The sequence below is a fragment of the Nematostella vectensis genome, chromosome 10 (genome assembly GCF_932526225.1).
Source record: "Nematostella vectensis chromosome 10, jaNemVect1.1, whole genome shotgun sequence".
In the NCBI taxonomy this organism is placed as follows: Eukaryota; Metazoa; Cnidaria; class Anthozoa; order Actiniaria; family Edwardsiidae; genus Nematostella; species Nematostella vectensis.
Genome location: NC_064043.1, coordinates 10,242,661 through 10,270,392, shown reverse-complemented (window position 1 = coordinate 10,270,392; position 27,732 = coordinate 10,242,661). Strand labels below are relative to the sequence as shown.

Sequence of the window (27,732 nt, the reverse complement as noted above, 5' to 3'; positions counted from 1 at the left end):
GGGGTAAAGGGGGAGGGGAGGGTAGGCACGGGTGAATTTGCATCGCGTGAGTAAAATAAATGTATTATAGCTTGTTGAGCATATTTTTTCCAAGGTTCCGATGAATTGCTACGATGTTGTTCAAGGATTACCAAAAGCAACGCAAAATTGGGATACAGTAATAAATAGTGGAAAAAGACAGTACTAATTTGTCATTTTAATCTTTGCTAAAAAAATTGTCACTCAGCATTATAAATTATTCATCAAATTTGCCTGATCATAAAATCTGATTGGCCAGGCGATTAACTCAGACGCTCGGGCCCAGTCTCTTCCTCGCTATGCAAAAAGGAGAGGGCAAATACAAGAGAAGGCGTCTGAATACAGACTTTAGCCTCTGAAAATGTAAATTTCTGCAAACTTCCGGGCTGATTTTCTCTGAGAGTTGCCTAGATATTCTCAAGTTTGTTCCTCAAGGTTAAGGCAGTATGGAAGTTGACGACGATACAAATGAAGCCGTTTATTCGAGCGGCGAAGAAGGTGGTACAACTGTCATGTCAGAGAGAGTGTCGAACTTGGCGAATAGCATCTACAGTGAATTTGAACGGATGATACAGAAATACGACCAAGATGTTGTATCAGGGCTCATGCCGTTGATGGTGTCAGTGCTGGAACAGTTGGACAGTGCCTATGGCGATAATAACGAGCAACTCGTCGAGCTTGAAATCTTAAGCGACGACAACGAGCAACTTATAACGCAATACGAACGCGAAAAACAGTTGAGAAAGCTTGCTGAAAATGTGAGTAATATGAATTCATCCCACTCCCTTACATTATAGTGTATCGTATTATAACGTCACAAAACGTGGGCTTGTCTAGGTGAATATTTACACCGTTTATTTGGAGCTCTTTTTCGATGGTTAGACAAGACACTAAGACATTTGTTTTCTTAGTCGTTTTGAAATTAATTTTGATTCAGAACGATACATTATCAATGCGAATTTGTTGCAAATCGTTGGCCGATGTGAAGGTGTGGGCCTAAGAACGTTGTTTCTCTCTCCTGTTATTTCAATCCCATATTGCATCCGGTTTTTATGCGGAATTCACTCGTGGAATTTACCCTCTTTCATGCTTCACTCCTCTTCACATGCTATCGGCACTCATACCAATGGAATTCTCAACTAAATACAAAATATCTTTTAAGGTTACTAAACCGTGAAAAAAGTAATATTTAAGAACAATTGTAACACAATAGAGAGATTAAAATGACATTCAATTTGACATTCAATTTAATTTTAAAGTGCTTTAAAGCTTTTTATGTAATGGTCTTTTTGTCTGTTTGGATTTGGTAGTTTGTAATAAAAGTCGTTCTCTTTGATTTATGATAATCTACTGTGTAATATTGCCAACAGCCACACCCGCCACAATTGGAAATAAAACTGCTATGATACCTTAGACGTTTGTAGGGATTCTAGCTCTGACTAAAAAGTCTTTGAGTGATTTCTCCCTTCTGTAAGAGACTATAGGTTGATTAAAGATTCTAGCCGTAAAAGGCTGATCCGTAATAAGGTGCCAGTGTTTCATTAGAATCTTTTTAAGATTCGGTATAGCCGGGTTGAATCTCGTGACAAATGGCAACTGGCAACTTTCAATCATTTACTTAGGGTCGGGGGTTATGGGGGTGGAGAGGAGGGAGGGAACTGGCAAGTTTCAATCATTTATTAATTAGGCGTTGGGGTTATGCTTGGTGGGCAGGGGGTGCATTTAAGGGAGGGAACTGGCAAGTTTCAATCATTTACTTAGGGTTGGGGGTTATGGGTGGTGTGGAGGGGGGTGCATTTGAGGGAGGGAGGGAACTGGCAAGTTTCAATCACTTAGTTAGGGGCAGGGGTTATGGGTGGTTGTGAGGGGGGTGCATATGAGGGAGGTAGGGAACTGGCAAGTTTCAATCACTTAGTTAGGGGCAGGGGTTATGGGTGGTTGTGAGGGGTTGCATTTGAGTGAGGGAGGGAACTGGCAAGTTTCAATCATTTACTTAGGGTTGGGGGTTATGGGTGGTGTGGAGGGGGGTGCATTTGAGGGAGGGAGGGAACTGGCAAGTTTCAATCACTTAGTTAGGGGCAGGGGTTATGGGTGGTTGTGAGGGGGTGCATTTGAGGGAGGGAGGGAACTGGCAAGTTTCAATCATTTACTTAGGGTTGGGGGTTATGGGTGGTTGTGAGGGGGTGCATTTGAGGGAGGGAGGGAACTGGCAAGTTTCAATCATTTACTTAGGGTTGGGGGTTATGGGTGGTGTGGAGGGGGGTGCATTTGAGGGAGGGAGGGAACTGGCAAGTTTCAATCACTTAGTTAGGGGCAGGGGTTATGGGTGGTTGTGAGGGGGGTGCATTTGAGGGAGGTAGGGAACTGGCAAGTTTCAATCACTTAGTTAGGGTTGGGGGTTATGGGTGGTTGTGAGGGGGTGCATTTGAGGGAGGGAGGGAACTGGCAAGTTTCAATCACTTAGTTAGGGTTGGGGGTTATGGGTGGTGTAGAGGGGAGGTGGGGAGGTGGGGTGTTCAGATGGTCAGAGGTCAGATGCTGCCTTCTCCTGACTGGGAAAAGAACCCACTACTTTCTTGCTAGCTACTAAAGATAGTAAACAGGTCATCCCATGAAAACTGGTGTCGTGATGCTTTATTTTCCAAGAAAGCAAATGTTCAATTTATTTTGTGTGTAATGTATTTTCTTATCTTTCCATTAAACTTGAAAATATAACGCGCGGTGGTAGTTGACATTGTTTCTGAAATGTGAACTGACCATTTTTTTGATCAATGAATTGTTGCTCATACCCCTCCCCCTTACTACCCTAAAACCTGGCCATATCTATATGTAGAGACTAGGTATTGTCCCAAATAACACTCTTGTTCAATTTTTCTCTTTTACCTTTGGATAGATTTACCATTAAAAGATGTAATCACTATAAAGTTAGACTGACTAATACTCCTTTCAACAGAGATATCTGGAAATTGAAGATCAGATTGAAGCAGAGAAGAGGAATGCGGAAAAAGATATAGAGAGCCTTGAACATGACAACAGAGGTCTTGAGGCTAGAATAAAAAGTTACCAGGATCATGGTTAGTACAAAAACAACATCTTGTACATATTGTTTGAATATCTAATGAAAGTTTAGCAAATATGATTATGTAATAAGCACTAGAAACAGATCAATGTCACAGAATTTCGATGTTTCTTACTCTTTGTCAGTGCTTATGTGCAAGTGAAATATTGAGCATTCATCTGAAAATCTGCCATCATTAATTTAAGCTGTTATTGTTTATTGCCTGTTTATACTTACTAAAATCATTTTCACCAATGGCTTCTAGTCACTAGTGACTTCTTGTTACATACATATCTTTTGTCTAATGAAAGCCCTGACAAGTGAGTCAATTATTCCCTTCATCTCATAATCAACAATGTTGTCAAATGAAAAGGTTCCTCCAAGAATTCTTTGCTTTTTTTGATATCATGCTTAATTGTTCTTTCAAATCAATCAATTAATTTGTAAACTAAACTATTAAAAAAACATACCCAAAAAGGCTCATGCGGCCAGGATCAGCTTTGGGTGCTTCTTGTAGTCATGTTATATGATTAATGTAGTATTAACAAGGTTTAACTTTACTCATTCAAATTTCAGTCGAGCGACTGGAGGAAAGAATATCTGAGATGAAAAGGGAGTATGGCTCATTGCATCAAAGACATTCAGAGGTATAATATTTGAAGTTGTTTTTACACTAAAGAAATAGAACAGGTTTTTAATTTATAAACTGATGGTAGTGAGTAAGAAAGGTTAAGAGAACAACAATGGCTGTGGGATAAAAATGCATCTACACTGTGTGTTTCTATGGGTAGAGCAGATGGTATAGTGTTTCTTTTTAGAGATTAATAGATCTGACGAGATTTGAGTTTTTAAGTATAATAATTCTTTTATGATATATCAACAACAAGCACATAGCCCTTATATTAGCCTACTTGCAAGCAGTAATCAGTGTTATCATTGTGGAAAACTCGCTCAGTTTGGTGATCAGGTGCCATCTTGTATTTTAAGCCGCGTGGTTATGACGCTGATCACCAAAAAGAGAGGGTTTTCAGCGATAACACCAAGTGCAGGCTACCCTTTTATCATGTTATGTAAATTAGTTTAGGACAATCAAAGTATATATTATCCAATATAATTTATAAATACACTTATTTTAGCATATGACATGTTGTAGGTTGTGCAACACTACATGGAGAGAATTGAAAGAGCAGAGAAAAGATCTATTGCATCAACAGAGACACCACAGAAAGGCCTAAACAGGTACTTGCACATGCTTAAACTATCCTCGTAAGCTAAACCTCTACAGCCCCAGGCAAGAAAGCGGTGGGGTAGGAATGACACCTTGCTCCAAATACATGTTATGTTCCTGCTTGTTTGAGATTAAGTGAGATTTTTCCTTTTTCTTTCCTGTTCAGACTCAAGAACCAGCCACCTGGCATCCGCTCCCCAATTGGTCCACCAGGGAGTTCTGTTCCTGAGTTATCAGGGGATGAGGGTACGGCCAGCCCTGTTGGCTCTATACCCAAGAGTCCAGAGGCCGACATGACCTCTCCTCCTGCCTTTGTGGATGGTGGTGACAAGAATGTACTTTCTCTGAGGGATGAGTCTATGACAGAGGATGGTAATTAGACTGCTGGTTATTTTAAATGTTTTGGGCGGATGACTTCTTTGCTTGCTTAGAGTTTGCTGTGTAGGGGTTTGTTGCAAGGGATAGAAAAATGGTGGTATATTATGATGTTTTCCATATATTTTCTGTAGTTGACATCCAGAATAATGAAATGTATTGAGATACTGTAAAATAGACATGACGGAAAAACCCTGAACATGCGCATGGAGAAAAAAGATACAATTTCTTACAATGGCCATCAGTTACTTGTATTCCGAAATGCACATACCCAGATTTTGGCTTTTTAAGATATTTTTTCCTTGATCATCCTTGGCTATGTATGGGCCAGGGATGAAAAGCTCAAATTTCAATGACACTTTAGAAAAAGTTGTATAATTTAAAAAAGGTCACACTTGATTTTTGTTTGATATTACTCACTTGATGTGAAATGAGCTTATTGGAAAGGTCAAGTTATGTTTTTCCGTCATGTCACTAAAATCTTATGATTAGTTTTGTTTTATAGAAGTTCCACGCCAGGCATGCACAGCTTGCACATGCACCTCAAATGCAGCTCAAATGCGCAATGCAAATTCTAATTAGTACATACATACAGTATATATATATATTTAATTAGACTACGAGTTCGAGTTTTTTACGAGTTTTTTAGATAGTCGACGAGGCGCGTATCGCTTTTTAGTATAAATCCACTCACATACTACCTTCGAATAAGTGATGATTTTAATAATAATTCATGTTGTTTTTGTGACAAAAAAAAACACCGTTTTTCGCTACTCGCCATCTATCGCTCAATAGATAGTGATTACGGGAGCCAATCAAATTGCTTGATTCGTGATAGTATGTGAGTAGATTTATACTATATATATTATATTTATTTATGTTCTTACAGCCACAAGCTCAACAGGACTGGAGAAAAGCCAGGGCGCAAACGTCGATGGCTTAGATGTCAACAACAGCACCTGCAGCATCTCTGATGTGGACAACTTGCCGATTGTGTCAGCGAGGGAAGCTGCCAATATGCTGACCCCTGGTTCATCTGATGTATCACTGACTGGAATCAGCAAAGATGCTGCTGCAATACTTGCCTCTACCCCTGAACTTTCAGGCAGCAATGTTGTAACAGAGGTGGCGAGGCGGGAAAAAGGCAGCAGCAGTGCTAATCGACCGGTATCGCTTGATCTAGAAAATCTACCTGAGGGTGTTGCAGCAAGTTCATTGTTTGCAGAGCTATCGTCGGAGGAGCCAGATGTGATTGGCCAGATGGACACAGGGGCAGATATTATAGCCATGGGCAGAGAGCTGGAAAATGTAATGAAAGAAAATAAGGAGCTTGTCACTGTGAAGTAAGTAGAATCACTGGAAATACTTGTTGTTTTTGTATGGTTTATATGATGATGGTGATGATGATAATGATTGAGACAATGATGTTGATGATGGTGATAATTATCATGATTGTGATAACAATGATGCCAGTGATGTTGATAATAGTGTCTGTGTTTTACATTTGTGATTTTGATGGTAATGACAGATTACCAATTATGGTGCCCTTTGTAACACTGTATGATTGTGTCAGGAACAAGCTAGAGACACAGAAAAATGACTTGTTGAAGCGACTAGAAGAACTGTCCAAGTGAGTATCAAACCTTTTTCCTTCAAGTATTGAACATTGCATTCAGTGAGTTCTCTTGCCTAGCAATGCCCTCCCTAATGCTTTGCTTTCTTACTTTACTTTCCTTGGAAATAATCTCATTACCTCACTAATACCCCACCCTCTTTGTTATGCCTTTTGTCCTTACTAAATACAAATTTTACTATACTCAGTTTAGTTACTAATGGCTCATCCCCTTAATGCCTCATCCCGTCATCTTTCTTATCCCTTATGTCCTTACTAAGGCTTTGCCTTCTTACTGTGCCCTGCATCCTTCTCAGGTATATATGGCCTGACTTACAGGCTTATACGTTGAAAAACACATTTTCATCAATATCTCGGGGACACAAGGTGCTAATAAAACCAAACTTGGCAAGCACTTTAATTATTCGAATGGATCTTAACGTTTTGACAATTATGTTACTATGGCAACCAATTAAAGGTAGCTCAAGCTTAATTTTTCATTGGAAAATAGGGGAATACAGAAGCATAGTGGATTTCAAATGTAAATGCATATTTTTAATCCTTACAGTAGGCTTCTTATCGTACTGCCTTTTAAGGCTGTCCACCTACACTGGACATGATTAAAAGACAGCATCATGTGGGGAATTTCATGACGATTATAAATATACCATTTAAGGCTTTCTCTGTTGTCGTTGTGTATTCCCCATTTTTGCTTGAATGCAAAAATTGTAAATTAAGCCTTTAGTCTCCTTAAATTGGTTGCCATGGCAACATACTATAAAAAAATCTTTGGGCCGACAGCAATGATGTAGCTGCCAAGTTTGGTGATCATAGCTATTTCTGTTTGGGAGATATTAGCAAAAAACGATTTTGTCTCAAGTCAAGCCTTAATACACCTGAGTTAGTCATATCTCTTTGCCTAACTAATTTCCTGCCTTCTTTCTAATGCTTCAGGTTTTTACTATGCCCCATATCTTAACTAATGTCCCATGTCACCATTTATACCCCCCTTTTTACACACACTTATTTTACGTTATGTAGTGATAAGGAAGTGATGACAGAAGAGCTGAAATCCCTGCAGGAGGTCAAACAACGCATGAATATCAGAGTTACTGAGTGTGAACATGAACTTAAACGGTCAGTAAAAATATACCTTATGTGTGTATTGTTTCAAACTCTACAAAGTCTCAAAGGGTTGTAATGTGGATTAAGTAAAACATTAACAGTTGGATCAAAAGTTTGCATCTACTGAGACATACTGTTTATCATCAGGACCAAGCATGAAGCCGAGAAGGCAACAGTTGCTCTTAAAGAGGTTTGTTAACAACACTTTTGTAACGTTTTGATAATGGATGATTTATTCAGTAGCTTTATGAATTAGTTGTCAAGAGCCCATTGAGTTGGTTAGAGCCCAACAAGGGCAACACACTGTTCCCATGGCAGCTAGGGCTATGCCCACCTTTCAGTACCCATAGTGAGGCATACTCAGTTAATTGATTACCCTTTGCAATGGTATACCCAGCGGGGTGGGGGTATTTTTGTTCCAATAAGACTATTTTGTTTTAGTCGTGACGTTTCAGTATGAAACAAAATGTTCTTGAGAAATCACTTTGGGCCCCCCTCATGGAAAAATCCTGGCTACGCCCCTTCTTAACACAATTAGGTGCAAGGGAAACCATTTTTTCACAATTTTCTCATTGAAATTAATGACTATGTTTCCTGAGGCCAGCGATGCTCATAGATATGAATCACCATGTTTTAGGCCAGTGTGTCAGCAGCTCATAGGAAGCGGTTTACCAGGGTAGAGATGGCAAGAGTGTTGATGGAGCGAAACCAGTACAAGGAGAGGCTGATGGAGCTCCAGGAGGCTGTCAGATGGACTGAGATGATCAGGTAATAAACCAAGGGCTCAAGAACAAGGGTATCTGAAATGTTTTAAAAGTCTTCAAAAATTAGTATTGATGTTGCCAAGTTATTCTATCCTCCCATAAAATTATATTTTTTCTCCCCCCCCCCCCCCCTTGGATCCATTATTTGCATCTTGTGTGCCAGTCAAACACATTTGACCTATGTTCTTTTTAATTATCTGTAATCTTTCCACAAAAGTATTTAAATGTTTCCTTTTTTCATGCTTAGGGCCTCTAAAGAACGAAATTTAGAATTGCAGCAGAAGAAAAAGTCTTCAATCTGGAAATTGTAAGTACTGACCCCATTATGTTATTTTCCCATGTATTCCTGAACAAGACATCCAAACAATACAACATTTGTACTAAACTAGCATAAGCTTGACTTACAGGAGCTGATCTTCAGTGAGTTTAAGCCTTTTTTAAAATATCTTTTACTCTATGACAGCTTTAGCAATCTCTTTGGGCCAACCCCAAGAGCAAGACCCAACCCTTCCACCGTCAGCATTAGGTATAACTCAGGTGAAGGCCAAGGCACACCTCCAGCCCGGCGACACAACTCACTCACCAACCTCAACACTGGCTCAAACATGAGTGGCGGTTATGGAAGTGAGAAGTAAGTCATGTGCTTAACCTATGTCTCATCTTTGTAGTGTTGTAAGCCCTTTTTCTCTTGTAGATTTGTCATTGTTTCAAGATTAGTATTTTGGTCTCACTGTATACTAAGTTTTGAAATAACCAAATTGATTTCAACTGAAATCAACTAGTTTAATCAGATTTTCTTTCCTTTAACTTTTATTTTCTATTCTCTTTCTTTTCTTTCCGTTTCTTTTTGATGTTTTTTACTCATGCATTTACCTGGCCTTAATTTTTTAAAGCTTGAATTAACAGGTCCTGTTGCTTTTATGATAAGCAATGTTTAAATGCACACTGTTCCAAATGATATAACCACTGTACCTATGTATAATTACTTGCCACAGCTTTGATAGGCAGCGATTGAATGAGCGGCGTGAGCGTTACAAGCAGGTTAGGGCTTACCTGAACACTGATTTGAGCGAAGGGCGGATGCAGGCATATGGATGGAGCCTACCTGCCAAGTACTCCAGCGAGGTGGCTGAGGGGGGCAAGAGCCTTGTCTCGGTCCCAGTGCCTGTATACTGCAGGCCACTGAACCTGTCTGACCCAGGAATGAAGGTAACAAAGACTCCCTGCCCTAAACAAATAACTGCTAAATCACCAGACAGCCAAATTGTGACCATTAATTTGAAGAGTATTACCTTTTCCTACTTGTTGTGAGGTTAACCATCTACAGTAGGAGACTTCTGATGAGAACCCTGTTAGCACAAAAAAACCTAGGGTCTCAGTCAGTCTAGATCATATCCATAGCTCATATGGGGCAAGGGATGAGGGAGGTATACAGAATTTGCTTCCTTGGTTCCATTCTGACTCCATTTGGAGGAACAACATTGCAGCATTATCTGAATCTTATTTTTCATCTAGATTTAGTCCATCTAGACCATATTGCAGCAGTCGATCTCATGTACATTCTTTGTCAGATCTGGTGTGCGGCTGGCGTGGACCTAAGTGGGGGCTACACTAGTGACGGTGGTGCTGCTATTGGTGCTAGTGTCTTCTATGCAGATAGCCCTGGTGGAGAAGATGTGGAGATCAAGGAGGCAAAGCCTTCCACCACCTGGATAGGTGAGTCTTTCTGAGGCTGCAGCTCCTAAGGGGTTCCAAAGAGTGGAGAGGGGAAAAAGCTTAAAATGCTTTCAGTCTCGGGGCATGCTCCCTAAAAGTCATAGATGCTAGATTTTACACCTATTAAGGTTGACTATAAGGAAATGGAAACTGATGAATGCCAAACACCACTGGTTAGGGAAAACAAGTCTCATATCTGTTAATGACATTTAGTGAGGCTAAATAAAGTTTGTAGCGAGGTCCTTGTAATAAATGAACGAATTTTAAATACAAGGAAACATTATTATTGGCCAAACTTTGTTTCATTTTCCATTCTCTTATCGTCAATTTTTTTTTAAATAGGTGTATACACTTAATACTGTAGTTAAACTTTGGATATCTTGTACAATATGTCCCTACAGTACTGTATGTCCTAATGTATCTTTGATTCTGTCCCCATGTCAGCCTTGTACAGTATGTTCCAACATGTCTACTGACCCCATGACCTCCTTGTACAGTACTACTATGCTCCAATTTGTCTTCTGATCCCATGTTTCCCTTGTAAAGTATGTTTCAATGTGTTTACGGTCCCCATGTTTCCCTTGTAAAGTATGTTCCAATGTGTCTACTGATCCCATGTTTCCCTTGTAAAGTATGTTCCAATTTGTCTTCTGATTCCATGTTTCCCTTGTAAATTATGTTCCAATGTGTCTACTGATCCCATGTCTCCCTTGTAAAGTTTGTTCCAATGTGTCTACTGATCCCATGTCTCCCTTGTAAAGTATGTTTCAATGTGTATACGGTCCCCATGTCTCCCTGGTAAAGTTTATTCCAATGTGTATACGGTCCCCATGTCTCCCTGGTAAAGTTTATTCCAATGTGTCTACTGACCCTTTGTCTCCCTTGTAAAGTTTGTTCCAACTGACCCCAGTACTGACACCATTGTGTATTTCAGGTAGCAGCACTCACTCATGTAGCAAGATCACCATCATCGATGCCAACTATCCCCAGAACATCCTGGATTGCTTTGTCGTGTGCACATCCCATCTCCTTTGTATCACAGCAGTCCCTGGGGCCAGTCCTGGTGACTATGATGCTGCCAGTGTGGGAGACGGTAAGGGAGCACTTAAAGGGCACAACTCTTGATTAGTGCATGTGGGGCACATTTTCCTTATCTGTATGTGCTACCTAAAGGAATGGGAATGCTGAATACCCCACCCCAACCCACCTCCCTCCCCCTCCCCTTCCCCTTCCCCTCGTTGGACTTTGTTCCCAGTCTTGTATTCAATACATGATTGTCAAGTCTTTCTACTATATATCTACAATACCACTTTCCAGATATGAAACATTGCCTTCAGAAAAATAAATGCAATTCTTTTCTTTTTTTTTTCAGTTTTTTTATGTTTTTAGATAAGTTAAACTGTAGTTTGACTAGATATTTAAACTCTTATTTCCATGCTTTTGCATCTGCGTAAAAAAATAGATATACAGAAAACACTACAGGGTTTTTTCCTAAGACATTTATCGGCAAGTTGCCTACGGTATTGATCCAACAGATCATTCTTTATGTAACTAAGTGTTCACAAGCCACAATCCTGTCGGCAATTACTTCTTCCCAAGCTGGTAAAATTAGTTATGCACCACTGCTTACGGACAGCCCTGAATTTAGCTGGACCACTTTGACATAGTTCTCTCTCAGGATCAAAGGAAAGTATTACTGGAAGTCAAGACTCCATGCTGTCTGGAGCGAGCTCTGACTTCTCTGATCCCTTAGGTCAGTGATGTTGACCATGTACCTGCATGCAGCATTGTTATCCACATCGTCCTCGTCTAGACTTGATTTTTAGATTTTTGTAAGCACATATGAGGCACCTCACCAAGACAGCCAATGAAACACTGACTCAAATACGAACTGGAAGTCCTAGCTTGGTCTAAGCCTGGAGAGGTCTGGAAGGTTCCAATAAAAAAAGTCCTTGATAATCAACAATTTTTCATAGAATATCTATGTTTAATTTGGCCTTTGTGTCTATCAGTACTTACAGTATTTATATACAGTATTGGCTATCGTGACGTTTTGAATTGTAACACTGCACAAATGTACGTCTGTGCAAACAAACTAACTCTTTTTTACACCATATCACCGTGTCAAACCATATCATTGCTAAACCTGGTAATCCATAAATCATCGGCTGAACCCTATGTTAGTCAGTTCTTTCTTACGGCCCTGTAACACGACAGAGCAAAAAAAATGGCACGAAATTTTCCAATTCTCAATATATAAGGAGTTCCTCTGCCCAAATGCTTAACTCCAAATTTTTAAGAAATATAGAACATATGAAATTTAGACATTAGCGAGCAAAGTTGGCTTAATTTCTGATCAGAGCCCGACTTCTCCCTAAAAAGGAGGAGGATTCATACTTTGACCATTTGAAAATTGGTCTTCAAGCCTCATATCTCGAAGACGAATCCATTAGAAAAGAACGCTTTTTGATATGTTGGTTTACATAACATAAGTAACTTCTATGCAAAAAATTCAAGCTTACCGAAGTTAACAAGACCTTCTTTTGGGAAAACTTGACATTTTTTTTTTGCTCTAACCTGTCACAGCTGCAACTTGTCCCACCAAAAAGTAATTGCAAGTCGCAATTACTCCGCGATATCTCAATCGTTACTATAGGGTAGAACAATAATGTGTTAAATTATGCATAGATACATGAATGCTCAAAAGCACAGATGGTAACATGCTTGAATAACATGGTAGCTTTTAACATTTTTTTTATAAATTTCCACTCAAACAATGCATTTCCATCGCCCAATATTCTAAATCACGTCTAATGTCATCCAACGACTAGACACCTCTGTTAAAAGCTGAAGTTCCAACTTGCCAGAATGTAGAAACTGCAGTAAAAGATTAATCACATGTCAGATCCTTTTTAATTTTATGTATGTCTGACATAATGTATCCCCTTACATTAAATAATTTCCGCCTTCCCGAGCTTTAAAACCTACTGCCAACTATTACTTGCCAACCTTCCAGTAATTGCGTGCTTTGTTTGAATAGGTGCTCGAGTGTCGTCGGCGCCACAGGATTCCCAAACTTGCGACAAACAACCTGTGTCTGATTCACCAACTGTGACTGATGTGTCAACAAGCGAGAGCGACCGGGTGGATGCGAGGTCTGCTGATGGTGAGGGTACCAAGATGAGCAGTGTGCTACCGACGATGTGGCTAGGAGCTCAGTCAGGATGGTAAGCACGGCCATGTCTTTATATGTCGAGTTCTGACTTCGCATTCAGATCTATTTATCCAAAGTTCACCAAAATCAGGGTTGGGAAGACCACACTGGTTGTTATCTTGTATGGCTTTTTTAGTACTTGACGAGTTTGCTTTTGGTTGTTTTAGTGTGTATGTGCATTCGGCCATATCGCAGTGGAGGACATGCATCCAGTCTATACGTCTCAAGGACTCCGTCCTCAGCATCGTGTTAGTATAATTCACTATGGCCTCAGCATTGTATAACTTATCGAGACTTATGGCCTGTAATACAGGGCTCTGCCAGCAGCGCCTTGTCAGTTAAGACAATCAGTATTTCGAGAAACGTAATAATCTGTTGACATTAGCTTTAGTTCGCCAATCAGTGTGCCGAAGAAATGCTGCAGTGTGCCAAAATCCGAGCTTTGGAAATTCTATCTATCAATCTTCGATTGTCGCATCCTTTTTTGCCAATTTTTAGCAACTTTGTTGGCCCGGGTGGTGGAATTGGTATTATAACTATCCTGTAAGTTAGATAAGCGAAAAGGATCTTTTTGTTGTAAGATAAAATTCCTTTTAAATATACCTGACTTGTGTCTGTCGTGTTGCAGTCATGTGAAAGGACGTGTTCTTGTTGCACTGGCAGATGGAACAGTCGCCATATTTCACCGATCATCAGGTCAGTAGTGGAACGTTTGTTCATTGAAGAATATCCCCCAGAGGCGGGCAGAGAAGATATCTGTTTCTAACGCTACGTAAAGCTAGCAAGTTTCTTATGTAGAACCGTGGGATGAAGCAGATACGTCTGCTTTTAGTCAGTTGGAGCGAATGGTTACCACGATAGAACAAGCTTAACGTCTGGCTCACATCTGCCCAGAAAACGTGAATAAAATAAGTTTTAAGATAACTAATACCGAACAAAACACCAACGCTTTGCAACATTTTGTCTTAGTTTCTACTGTAAGAGACCAACTCTAACTTCATTATTTAAAATGAGATGGTTTCATTGTTAGTATGAAAAACTATTAAAATAAAGCAAAATTTAAACGTTCGATTTCAGCACTTAGCTTGTGAGACGCATTAGGCGTTATAACTCGATTATCTTGTTGGGTTTTTAGATGGCCAGTGGAACTTCAACAACTACCACCTGCTTGACCTCGGGCGCCCACACCACTCCATCCGGTGCATGGCAATGGTGCACGATAAAGTGTGGTGTGGCTATCGGAACAAGATCCAAGTGATCCATCCCAGGACCATGAGAGTCGAGGTACATGTACCCTTTTAAATGCACACCCAAGATGAGAAAATGGGAAGGAAAGGGAGGGATTCGAGAGGGTTTTGAAAGGCAAAACTAGCGAGATTGATACACTTCTCACTCCCAGCAACTGTAACGTCTTTGCAAGAGGATCAGAACCCTAATTACCAGTCGCCTGGTAAGGGAAGGGTCAACTGCCATTTTATATACCTTGCAAAGTGTGAGAAAGCGTCATTTTCCATTGGCTAGACTGGAGAAGTTTTTATTTTTGTTGATTATTTTGAAATTTCTTCTGTCTTCCAATATTGGCTGGAAGCAATGTCTATTCTCTCACTGTATTTCACATAATACCTTTGTTCGTTAGGTAGAAATGATTACGTTCTCATCTTTGTTCCTTAATTTAGAAAACGTTTGACGCTCATCCTCGGCGTGAGAGTCAAGTCCGGCAGTTAGCGTGGATAGGGGACGGAGTGTGGGTGTCCATCCGTTTGGACAGCACTTTGAGACTATATAACGCTCAGACGTACCACCATCTGCAGGACATTGATATTGAGCCCTATGTCAGCAAGATGCTGGGTAAGTTAGCTATAATGATTAGGCATGCTACATTCTACAAGATATTAATAATATTGAGTCGTATATCGGCAAGATATTTGTAGGGTATCGTCATTATCATCTTCACATCCCTCCACATCACTTGCTTTCTCACTTCCATCAAGTGAAGGAGACGCAACCAGACAAGAATGATTATAACACGTTTTTTTTCTTCTCCCTCTTTCCCGCTAGCGTTCAATTGCTTTTCTTAGCGCAGAGGCTTTGTCTCCTCTTATTTCCCCTCTTCTTTTCTTTTATTTATCACAGTCTCGTTTAAGGGCATTCTCTGACCATTATCTTTCTCCCTCGTATTCCCTAATTCTCATGTCCGTGCATTCCCTTTCCAGGCACCGGTAAACTTGGCTTCTCCTTCGTGCGCATCACCTCCCTGCTCCTCACCAATGACAGGCTTTGGGTCGGAACCGGAAATGGCGTCATACTGTCTGTCCCACTGGTTGCGGCGCGGCCCGCAAGGGATGATGGAGATCAGCAGCTGGCTGTGACGAGTAGCCCTGCAAAGGGTGGTCCAGGGGGTCCTGTCCGGGTGTACAGTAATGAAGGAAAAGATGGCGACGCTCTGGTGAGCTCAAGCAGCTTCATGCCATATTGCTCAATGGTGAGTGTTTACCTTTATGCCATATTGCTCAATGGTGAGTGTTTACCTCTATGCCATATTGCTCAATGGTGAGTGGTTTACCTTTATGCCATATTGCTCAATGGTGAGTGTTTACCTTTATGCCATATTGCTCAATTGTGAGTGTTTACCTTTACGCCATATTGCTCAATGGTGAGCTCAAGCAGCTTCATGCCATATTGCTCAATGGTGAGTGTTTATCTTTATGCCATATTGCTCAAAGGTGAGTGTTTACCTTTATTCCACATTGCTCGCTGGTGAGTGTTTACCTTCATGCCATATTGCTCAAAGGTTATTGTTTACCTTTATTCCATATTGCTCAATGGTGAGTGTTTACCTTTATTCCATATTGCTCAATGGTGAGCTCAAGCAGCTTCATGCCATTTTGCTCAATGGTGAATGTTTACCTTTATTGCATATTGCTCAATGGTGAGTGTTTACCTTTATGCCATATTACTCAATGGTGAATGTTTACCTTTATTGCATATTGCTCAATGGTGAGTGTTTACCTTTATTCCATATTACTCAATGGTGAGTGTTTACATTTATTCCATATTGCTCAATGGTGAGTGTTTGCCTTTACGCCATATTGCTCAATGGTGAGTGTTTACCTTTATTCCATATTACTCAATGGTGAATGTTTACATTTATTCCATATTGCTCAATGGTGAGTGTTTACCTTTATTCCATATTGCTCAATGGTGAGTGTTTACATTTATTCCATATTGCTCAATGGTGAGTGTTTACCTTTATGCCATATTACTCAATGGTGAGTGTTTACCTTTATGCCATATTACTCAATGGTGAGTGTTTACATTTATTCCATATTGCTCAATGGTGAGTGTTTGCCTTTATTCCATATTGCTCAATGGTGAGTGTTTACATTTATTCCATATTGCTCAATGGTGAGTGTTTGCCTTTACGCCATATTGCTCAATGGTGAGTGTTTGCCTTTATTCCATATTGCTCAATGGTGAGTGTTTACCTTTATGCCATATTGCTCAATGGTGAGTGTTTACCTTTATGCCATATTACTCAATGGTGAGTGTTTACCTTTATGCCATATTACTCAATAGTGAGTGTTTACCTTCATGCCATATTGCTCAATGGTGAGTGTTTACCTCTATGCCATATTGCTCAATGGTGAGTGTTTACATTTATTCAATATTGCTCAATGGTGAGTGTTTACCTTTATGCCATATTGCTCAAAGGTTAGTGTTTACCTTCATGCCATATTGCTCAATGGTGAGTGTTTACCTTTATGCCATATTACTCAATGGTGAGTGTTTACATTTATTCCATATTGCTCAATGGTGAGTGTTTACCTTTATGCCATATTGCTCAATGGTGAGTGTTTACATTTATTCCATATTGCTCAATGGTGAGTGTTTGCCTTTACGCCATATTGCTCAATGGTGAGTGTTTACCTTTATTCCATATTACTCAATGGTGAATGTTTACATTTATTCCATATTGCTCAATGGTGAGTGTTTACCTTTATTCCATATTGCTCAATGGTGAGTGTTTACATTTATTCCATATTGCTCAATGGTGAGTGTTTACCTTTATGCCATATTACTCAATGGTGAGTGTTTACCTTTATTCCATATTGCTCAATGGTGAGTGTTTGCCTTTATTCCATATTGCTCAATGGTGAGTGTTTACCTCTATGCCATATTGCTCAATGGTGAGTGGTTTACCTTTATGCCATATTGCTCAATGGTGAGTGTTTACCTTTATGCCATATTGCTCAATGGTGAGTGTTTACCTTTATGCCATATTGCTCAATGGTGAGTGTTTACCTCTATGCCATATTGCTCAATGGTGAGTGGTTTACTTTTATGCCATATTGCTCAATGGTGAGTGTTTACCTTTATGCCATATTGCTCAATTGTGAGTGTTTACCTTTACGCCATATTGCTCAATGGTGAGCTCAAGCAGCTTCATGCCATATTGCTCAATGGTGAGTGTTTATCTTTATGCCATATTGCTCAAAGGTGAGTGTTTACCTTTATTCCACATTGCTCGCTGGTGAGTGTTTACCTTCATGCCATATTGCTCAAAGGTTATTGTTTACCTTTATTCCATATTGCTCAATGGTGAGTGTTTACCTTTATTCCATATTGCTCAATGGTGAGCTCAAGCAGCTTCATGCCATTTTGCTCAATGGTGAATGTTTACCTTTATTGCATATTGCTCAATGGTGAGTGTTTACCTTTATGCCATATTACTCAATGGTGAATGTTTACCTTTATTGCATATTGCTCAATGGTGAGTGTTTACCTTTATTCCATATTACTCAATGGTGAGTGTTTACATTTATTCCATATTGCTCAATGGTGAGTGTTTGCCTTTACGCCATATTGCTCAATGGTGAGTGTTTACCTTTATTCCATATTACTCAATGGTGAATGTTTACATTTATTCCATATTGCTCAATGGTGAGTGTTTACCTTTATTCCATATTGCTCAATGGTGAGTGTTTACATTTATTCCATATTGCTCAATGGTGAGTGTTTACCTTTATGCCATATTACTCAATGGTGAGTGTTTACCTTTATGCCATATTACTCAATGGTGAGTGTTTACCTTTATGCCATATTACTCAATGGTGAGTGTTTACATTTATTCCATATTGCTCAATGGTGAGTGTTTGCCTTTATTCCATATTGCTCAATGGTGAGTGTTTACCTTTATGCCATATTGCTCAATGGTGAGTGTTTACCTTTATGCCATATTACTCAATGGTGAGTGTTTACCTTTATGCCATATTACTCAATAGTGAGTGTTTACCTTCATGCCATATTGCTCAATGGTGAGTGTTTACCTCTATGCCATATTGCTCAATGGTGAGTGTTTACATTTATTCCATATTGCTCAATGGTGAGTGTTTACCTTTATGCCATATTGCTCAAAGGTTAGTGTTTACCTTCATGCCATATTGCTCAATGGTGAGTGTTTACCTTTATGCCATATTACTCAATGGTGAGTGTTTACATTTATTCCATATTGCTCAATGGTGAGTGTTTACCTTTATGCCATATTGCTCAATGGTGAGTGTTTACCTTTATTCCATATTACTCAATGGTGAATGTTTACATTTATTCCATATTGCTCAATGGTGAGTGTTTACCTTTATTCCATATTGCTCAATGGTGAGTGTTTACATTTATTCCATATTGCTCAATGGTGAGTGTTTACCTTTATGCCATATTACTCAATGGTGAGTGTTTACCTTTATTCCATATTGCTCAATGGTGAGTGTTTGCCTTTATTCCATATTGCTCAATGGTGAGTGTTTACCTTTATGCCATATTGCTCAATGGTGAGTGTTTACCTTTATGCCATATTACTCAATGGTGAGTGTTTACCTTTATGCCATATTACTCAATAGTGAGTGTTTACCTTTATGCCATATTGCTCAATGGTGAGTGTTTACCTCTATGCCATATTGCTCAATGGTGAGTGTTTACATTTATTCCATATTGCTCAATGGTGAGTGTTTACCTTTATGCCATATTGCTCAATGGTGAGTGTTTGCCTTTACGCCATATTACTCAATGGTGAGTGTTTACCTTTATGCCATATTACTCAATGGTGAGTGTTTACCTTTATGCCATATTACTCAATAGTGAGTGTTTACCTTCATGCCATATTGCTCAATGGTGAGTGTTTACCTCTATGCCATATTGCTCAATGGTGAGTGTTTACATTTATTCCATATTGCTCAATGGTGAGTGTTTACCTTTATGCCATATTGCTCAAAGGTTAGTGTTTACCTTCATGCCATATTGCTCAATGGTGAGTGTTTACCTTTATGCCATATTACTCAATGGTGAGTGTTTACATTTATTCCATATTGCTCAATGGTGAGTGTTTACCTTTATGCCATATTGCTCAATGGTGAGTGTTTACATTTATTCCATATTGCTCAATGGTGAGTGTTTGCCTTTACGCCATATTGCTCAATGGTGAGTGTTTACCTTTATTCCATATTACTCAATGGTGAATGTTTACATTTATTCCATATTGCTCAATGGTGAGTGTTTACCTTTATTCCATATTGCTCAATGGTGAGTGTTTACATTTATTCCATATTGCTCAATGGTGAGTGTTTACCTTTATGCCATATTACTCAATGGTGAGTGTTTACCTTTATTCCATATTGCTCAATGGTGAGTGTTTGCCTTTATTCCATATTGCTCAATGGTGAGTGTTTACCTCTATGCCATATTGCTCAATGGTGAGTGGTTTACCTTTATGCCATATTGCTCAATGGTGAGTGTTTACCTTTATGCCATATTGCTCAATGGTGAGTGTTTACCTTTATGCCATATTGCTCAATGGTGAGTGTTTACCTCTATGCCATATTGCTCAATGGTGAGTGGTTTACCTTTATGCCATATTGCTCAATGGTGAGTGTTTACCTTTATGCCATATTGCTCAATTGTGAGTGTTTACCTTTACGCCATATTGCTCAATGGTGAGCTCAAGCAGCTTCATGCCATATTGCTCAATGGTGAGTGTTTATCTTTATGCCATATTGCTCAAAGGTGAGTGTTTACCTTTATTCCACATTGCTCGCTGGTGAGTGTTTACCTTCATGCCATATTGCTCAAAGGTTATTGTTTACCTTTATTCCATATTGCTCAATGGTGAGTGTTTACCTTTATGCCATATTGCTCAATGGTGAGCTCAAGCAGCTTCATGCCATTTTGCTCAATGGTGAATGTTTACCTTTATTGCATATTGCTCAATGGTGAGTGTTTACCTTTATGCCATATTACTCAATGGTGAATGTTTACCTTTATTGCATATTGCTCAATGGTGAGTGTTTACCTTTATTCCATATTACTCAATGGTGAGTGTTTACATTTATTCCATATTGCTCAATGGTGAGTGTTTGCCTTTACGCCATATTGCTCAATGGTGAGTGTTTACCTTTATTCCATATTACTCAATGGTGAATGTTTACATTTATTCCATATTGCTCAATGGTGAGTGTTTACCTTTATTCCATATTGCTCAATGGTGAGTGTTTACATTTATTCCATATTGCTCAATGGTGAGTGTTTACCTTTATGCCATATTACTCAATGGTGAGTGTTTACCTTTATGCCATATTACTCAATGGTGAGTGTTTACCTTTATGCCATATTACTCAATGGTGAGTGTTTACATTTATTCCATATTGCTCAATGGTGAGTGTTTGCCTTTATTCCATATTGCTCAATGGTGAGTGTTTACCTTTATGCCATATTGCTCAATGGTGAGTGTTTACCTTTATGCCATATTACTCAATGGTGAGTGTTTACCTTTATGCCATATTACTCAATAGTGAGTGTTTACCTTCATGCCATATTGCTCAATGGTGAGTGTTTACCTCTATGCCATATTGCTCAATGGTGAGTGTTTACATTTATTCCATATTGCTCAATGGTGAGTGTTTACCTTTATGCCATATTGCTCAAAGGTTAGTGTTTACCTTCATGCCATATTGCTCAATGGTGAGTGTTTACCTTTATGCCATATTACTCAATGGTGAGTGTTTACATTTATTCCATATTGCTCAATGGTGAGTGTTTACCTTTATGCCATATTGCTCAATGGTGAGTGTTTACCTTTATTCCATATTACTCAATGGTGAATGTTTACATTTATTCCATATTGCTCAATGGTGAGTGTTTCCCTTTATTCCATATTGCTCAATGGTGAGTGTTTACATTTATTCCATATTGCTCAATGGTGAGTGTTTACCTTTATGCCATATTACTCAATGGTGAGTGTTTACCTTTATTCCATATTGCTCAATGGTGAGTGTTTGCCTTTATTCCATATTGCTCAATGGTGAGTGTTTACCTTTATGCCATATTGCTCAATGGTGAGTGTTTACCTTTATGCCATATTACTCAATGGTGAGTGTTTACCTTTATGCCATATTACTCAATAGTGAGTGTTTACCTTTATGCCATATTGCTCAATGGTGAGTGTTTACCTCTATGCCATATTGCTCAATGGTGAGTGTTTACATTTATTCCATATTGCTCAATGGTGAGTGTTTACCTTTATGCCATATTGCTCAATGGTGAGTGTTTGCCTTTACGCCATATTACTCAATGGTGAGTGTTTACCTTCATGCCATATTGCTCAATGGTGAGTGTTTACCTTTATGCCATATTGCTCAATGGTGAGTGTATACCTTTATGCCATATTGCTCAATGGTGAGTGTTTACCTTTATGCCATATTACTCAATGGTGAGTGTTTACCTTTATGCCATATTACTCAATGGTGAGTGTTTACCTTTATGCCATATTGCTTAATGGTAAGTGTTTACCTTTATTCCATATTGCTTAATGGTGAGTGTTTACCTTTATTCCATATTGCTCAATGGTGAGTGTTTACCTTTATGCCATATTGCTCAATGGTGAGTGTTTACCTTTATTCCATATTGCTCAATGGTGAGTGTTTACCTTTATGCCATATTACTCAATGGTGAATGTTTACCTTTATTGCATATTGCTCAATGGTGAGTGTTAACCTTTATTCCACATTACTCAAAAGTGAGTGCTCAGCGATCTGCCATTTTGTTTTGGTCAATACTTTTTTTTTCTAAAATAACTATCCACGATTGGAGCTTGATACCTATTTCAGGATTTTCAGTTGAAAGTATTCCAGTTAAATTACCTAGTGACTTAGCGGATGGAAATGGATGCTTTGTGTGACTAAGTATTGAGTGAGAGCGTAATATAGCGGCGTAATTGGCCTTCTTCCACCCTTAAACAGGTGAACGCCCAGCTGTCATTCCACGGTCACCGAGACTCCGTCAAGTTCTTCGTGGCCGTGCAAGGCTTCATGAAACGCGTATCCAGTAGCCAATCAGTGAGCACTCAGACTCAGACCTCCCCCAACCAGACTCCACCCAGCAGTAACAGCCCGGAGAAGAGGAACCAGGACATGATGTTAGTGCTGAGTGGGGGGGAGGGGTACGTGGATTTTAGACTTGGCGATGGTGAGGAGGCGGCCGTGGAGGACTCGGCCGGAGACCTGATATCAGTCACCCTCAAAGGGCAATCCACCAGCGAAAGGAGCCATATTATGGTCTGGCAAGTCGCATCTAACTAGCCGTTACGTCATCGTGGCAAAAAGTGACGTCATCGCAGTCTTGACTTTACGTCTTTATCGAGAGTTGTCTAGATAGATATGACGTAAGCATGTAAGGCTGCATGTTATTGGCCGTGACGTCATTGTGGCAATGTATCGTAGTTAGACATAATGTAAGCATGCAAAGTTGACTCGCGCTTGTCGTGACGTAATTTTAGCTGGTTGTTCTTAGCTGGATGTGGAATCGTCAGTAATTTTCCTCGCAGCTATGACGGCAGTGACGTCGGCGTATGGTATGATGAGGTGTTCTATCTTTGTGTTTAAAAATCATCTCTGTTCAGATGTTAGCATCTTGAGAATTGAAATGAGAATTACGATTCTCAGTTCATCAAACAAGAGATCTACAATCGAAAAATAGGAAAATCTTAAAATGTGAAGTGCGATATGTCGCGAAACATTTACCATATCCAAAGAAAAGGTGATTTAGAATGCGTGAGTGTAATTGCCGGTGACAGGTAAGATGCGGCATCTAGTTATGGTATCGAGGCCGTGTTATTATGCGAGATTCATTCCAGGTTTAGTATTTCTCATTGGACCGTTTTTCAGATAATGGGGTCCTGAGACATTCGTGTTTGATAGCGAGGATTTTTGTAGATAGGCTTTTGTTCACAGCCAACTTGCAAAATTACCGCATTTTATCTCTTGCCTGACGAAACAAGCAAAGAATAATAAGAAAGCTGCAAGCAAAGTCTGGCTTGTGAATGCCTCGTTTACCAGCTTGAATTACACAAGACTCGCAATATCTGGTAAATAGTCATGGTTTATCCTTTATTTTCGCTTTTTTGAGGTTTTCGATTCGTTCGAGTTTCTGGTTACTCATTCTCTTTGAAAAAGTACGTTTTTCTTAAAGCAACAAAGGTCCCGCAATTTTTTCTGAAGTTGCTAAAGAAGGAGTGAATTCCAATACTCTATATATCTGCTACTTTTAAGAAATTTATTTTTGTATAGCTATATTCTGTTAAAATTGGCGATGAAGCTAGATCGATAAGGTATTTTACGTTGACAGATTTTTATTGACTAAAATTTCTTTTAAAGGTAAAAAGGCGCATTTTTTTCTTAACTATTTAAAAAAAGTAAGTCCACTATATAGTAATTTGAGGGGTATGTAAATAAAACTAACGCTATGGAGAAAGTATTTTTCGTCTAGGATATTTTTGGCTCTTGGATTTTCTGTCGAACAGCGCCAACATTGCTGTGTTGTTGGTGTATCTCGTTGGTAGGTGCCGCCAAGGGTTCGTGTTGTTTTTCTTGTAGTTTCCCGAGCGAGGCTGCGCCATCAATGCTGGGAATGGGAATGTTACCACTTGTTTGCCCGAGTTCGTAAATAGAGGGTTAGAATTATGTATGATTGTTGGCAGTTATTTTCGAAACCATGTACATGTGTAATGAAGATAAGTAAGGTAATCGGAACTAAGTTAACTTGTATATTAATCGTATTATTTTAATTGTAACGCTGTATAAGGACGGAAGGGCTACAAAGATGACGACGACTCAAAGTAGCGCGCTGAGACTTGAAGACCATGTGATAGGGGGCGGTAACGAGAAAAATACGTTCATTTCACGGTCTTTCCATAATGGGGACATGGCTTTAATTCCCATTGTGAAATTATAATATCAAAATTCTAAGTGTAGAATGGAAGAAAAGTGTTCAAAAAGTTTGCCGTTTCAAATCATATTATTTTTTTCGATATATCATATACTTTAAGGTATCGTTGCGATGCATCGCCCTTCTATTTGTGTAAAGCCCTTTTGCACCTCAAGCGTGTGAAAACATAGAGGCACTCTTGTCCCAGACGTTTTTCTAGGTATCTGATTGGGCTTCCTTTGGTCTGATTGGGTTTCCTGTGGCCGTTCGTGGGTTTGCTCGTCCCATAGCCCTCACGGTTCATCTCTAAGGACAGGACCCCTGTAAGAACGCCTGGGACTTGGTTAACAGAAGGCTAGAAATGTAAGACCATACATATATATAGAGTAGTACTATTTCAAAATGTAGTATACTCGCCTGCAAAAATGACAAAATTGAATGAAAAGAATAATCATATTAACCAGTTCTATGTTTAGTATCAAGAATGAAATCATTTGTTCTTGGTGTGTAACTTATTCTCCCCAAATTGTACTGAGTTATGCTAAAAGAAAATTAATTTAAGTCGAACCTTAAATAAATTATGAAACTACTTGTCTTCTCCTGCCATTGTATTCCATTACTTCAAATCAAATATTGTTGTCTGGCTGGTAATATCCACTTGCCGTGCAACTTTTTGTCATGGAGATGTTTGTCGAAGCCGTGTTATAATGATATAAAATTCAGACTTGCCATCAGAAAATCGGGGTGGTTATTTCTACCTTGCTTTCCTTAGGCCGGTGAACTGATCGCAAATGTATCAACCATCAAAATAATCGTCACTGTAGTTAAATATACTCTTATTTTTTATTTAAGAACGTCTACTTTTCAGTTGGGGCTGATACGATCTCATTTTTTGGAGCATTTTAAGGCTGTAAACGTTCTTATGGATATTCTTAAATTAAAGTGACCTTGCAGCCTGAAATATACTCACCAGCTATCGTATCTATTCGGTTACCAATAAAGTATCAAAAACAGAATTACATGTGAATTATAGATAGCAATAGTATTCTATGTCTCTATCGGTTCTCTCTTTTTCTTAAGGTGCTTCCCCATAGTAGTATTTCTTGCATAGGTATTCAGACTGTCTGGCGTACATTTGCAGACTTCTATTGTTTCGACACCAATTGTTCACCAGTTTCCTCTAACGACAGACCGCGGTCTCCGAACATTTCCGGATTAAAAGTTTCCATAAGGGAATTAACGCATTAATAACCGATCCAGATTGGATGAGTCATTGAGACCACCCAGTGAAGAGAGAGCCCTAGGAATATTGCATCTCCCTCATTAGACCTCCGTCTTTCATCCAAAACGACCCACTAAAAATAAATCCGTAAAGTGAGGAGACAATGATTCATGTTTTCTATCAATATTTGTTTGCGAATCTGTTCCATTACCACTCCCGCGTGCTTGTTATACGAACGCAATTTTCTTTTACAGTATAGCAGGCCCGTACCCAGGGCCAAAGATAGACGTTCTATTATTTGTAGACAAATAATAATTTGTAGACGTTCTATTATTTATAGACAAATAATAATTTGTAGACGATCTATTATTTGTAGAAAAAACAATTAAGCATCAGCTAGATCACTCCGGTAAGAAAACTCTGCCGGTCTATTCTGTGATGTGATGACGTAATCGTGTCAAGCGTATACCCTTCGCATTCCAATCTTTACAAAGATTCAGCATGACGCAGTATTTACACCACGCGTAGAGATACGATACATGACGATCAAGGAAAACCACCTTGATGTCGATAACCATAGGAAAGATACGCTACATGACGATTAAGGAAAACCACCTTGATGTCGACTAGAGGCAGGAAAGCGCACGCGTTAAGATACGCTACATAGCGATATACACTGGTAGCAACACGGCGTACGCACATAGACAACAAATAAAGATAGGTTAGATGATATACGCCAGGAGCAACAAGACGTATCCGAGAGATGACTTAGAATTTGTGGCGTAATAGGGATACGGGGAGCATCAGGGGGACTGGATATTGTCTTGGGGCGTGCCGCGGGGTGGCAATAACACCCCTGGGATGACCCCGTACGCGTCTGACTATCGGGCCATTTGTTATAAGTACAAAGGTTTCGATGTAGTTTGTTTATGATCTATTGACCTAAGATTCCGTACTGCAAAATGGTCTCAACGATTTCTGGCGTATTATGCAAGGTTAACAAGGTTGTTTTACCCCTAAAATAGGTTATTTTAGATTAAAATCTCTAGATTATATTTGTTTAGTCAACTAGCGATGTTACTAGTAAGTCCGCGCTATGTGCTATAAAAAGGGATTTCGAAAGAAAAAGATAATTTCTTTTTTTAACTTCGATTTAAAGCCGCATTGTCACCAGTTCACTTCCGGAGGTCCGACGCAAACCTGAGACAAAAGAATCTATTAGAATCCGAGATATTTAACATGCCATCCGCTCTAATTTACCAATCACATCCTCGAAGAAACTTGCAATATACTATATCCTCGAACAAACTTTCAATATTTTGAAATATTCTTCGCGTTTTCCGTTAAAAATCATTGGAGATTGTAAGGTAATCGACCGGAAGTAAACTGGTGACAATGCGGCTTTAAAGCCGGAAACCCAGGTCTCGTAGTACACGATTTCGCGACGCTTCTTTCTCTTATCGAAACAGCTTGTTATTCCGGGTTTTGGGCGGGAGCAACTGATATCGCGCACTTTTTTTTAGCAGTAATCATATCACTGATGTATCAGGCGCTTTTACGTCAGCATCCCGTAAACGTAGCGGGACATCCCGCTTATACGGGCTGCGCATGCTCCGTAAAGACAAGAGAGCACAAGACTTTTGCGCTCTCTTGTCTCTACGGAGCATGCGCAGCCCATGCTCTTTTGGTACAATCTAATTTAGTGTTTATTGCACGAAAACAATGTCACTGAAATCTTATAAGGGATAATCAATTTTTTTTCTCCCATTTTTAGTCTTTTTCAGCTCTTTTGGCTGATCTGTTTTTGGTGTCAGCTCTAGTAAGCGGTCCCGTTGGAAACTGAGAGCGTTTAGCAAAAAATAAAAGTTTAACCGCGCAGAAACGCTTGTCTCAAATGCTACGTGGGTGACAGTTTTCTCTGGGAATTACATGCTATGTGCTTTAAAAGAGCAAGATTTTGGGCTGTAGTATTTCCTGCGGGAGAAAAAAGTCTCGTAAGTAGAGAAAGCCCTTCCGGACTGAGGGGCAGAGCCCGGAACAATCGCCGGCCACGCGTTTTGCCCCAAACTTCCTGACAATGAAAAACACATTATATACTACCCTAAGAACAAATTTCTATAACGAAATCTCGATGCACAAGTAGATAAGGCCTT

At 39.4% G+C, this 27,732-nt stretch overlaps 1 protein-coding gene across 2 annotated transcripts; it reads left to right on the top strand.

Annotated features, from left to right (window-relative positions):
- The first annotated feature begins 300 nt into the window (after window positions 1-300).
- Window positions 301-24,948, top strand: LOC5519202 (C-Jun-amino-terminal kinase-interacting protein 4-like). 2 transcript variants are annotated; one of them, XM_032364017.2, is made up of 23 exons: window positions 301-776; window positions 2,972-3,092; window positions 3,653-3,723; window positions 4,230-4,315; window positions 4,471-4,676; window positions 5,569-6,022; window positions 6,253-6,309; window positions 7,333-7,428; window positions 7,564-7,606; window positions 8,054-8,184; window positions 8,428-8,487; window positions 8,644-8,811; window positions 9,176-9,389; window positions 9,752-9,896; window positions 10,831-10,989; window positions 11,575-11,649; window positions 12,937-13,123; window positions 13,278-13,358; window positions 13,739-13,806; window positions 14,246-14,394; window positions 14,787-14,958; window positions 15,324-15,592; window positions 22,395-24,948. In XM_032364017.2, the coding sequence occupies exons 1-23, from the start codon at window positions 465-467 to the stop codon at window positions 22,731-22,733; spliced, it is 3,663 nt and encodes a 1,220-aa protein (XP_032219908.2). In that variant the 5' UTR covers window positions 301-464; the 3' UTR covers window positions 22,734-24,948. The 2 variants fall into 2 exon arrangements, with proteins under 2 accessions (XP_032219908.2, XP_048589385.1); XM_048733428.1 differs by lacking the exon at window positions 11,575-11,649 and having other exon boundaries at window positions 302-776.
- The last annotated feature ends 2,784 nt before the right edge of the window (window positions 24,949-27,732 follow it).

Bases quoted from the DNA above. Each gene is read 5' to 3' on its own strand.
- LOC5519202 (XM_032364017.2), top strand. From the start codon at position 465: ATGGAAGTTGACGACGATACAAATGAAGCCGTTTATTCGAGCGGCGAA. The intron at 9,390-9,751 runs GTAACAAAGACT...ATTCTTTGTCAG, and splicing joins TGTCTGACCCAGGAATGAAG to ATCTGGTGTGCGGCTGGCGT. The intron at 13,124-13,277 runs GTAAGCACGGCC...TGGTTGTTTTAG, and splicing joins CTAGGAGCTCAGTCAGGATG to TGTGTATGTGCATTCGGCCA.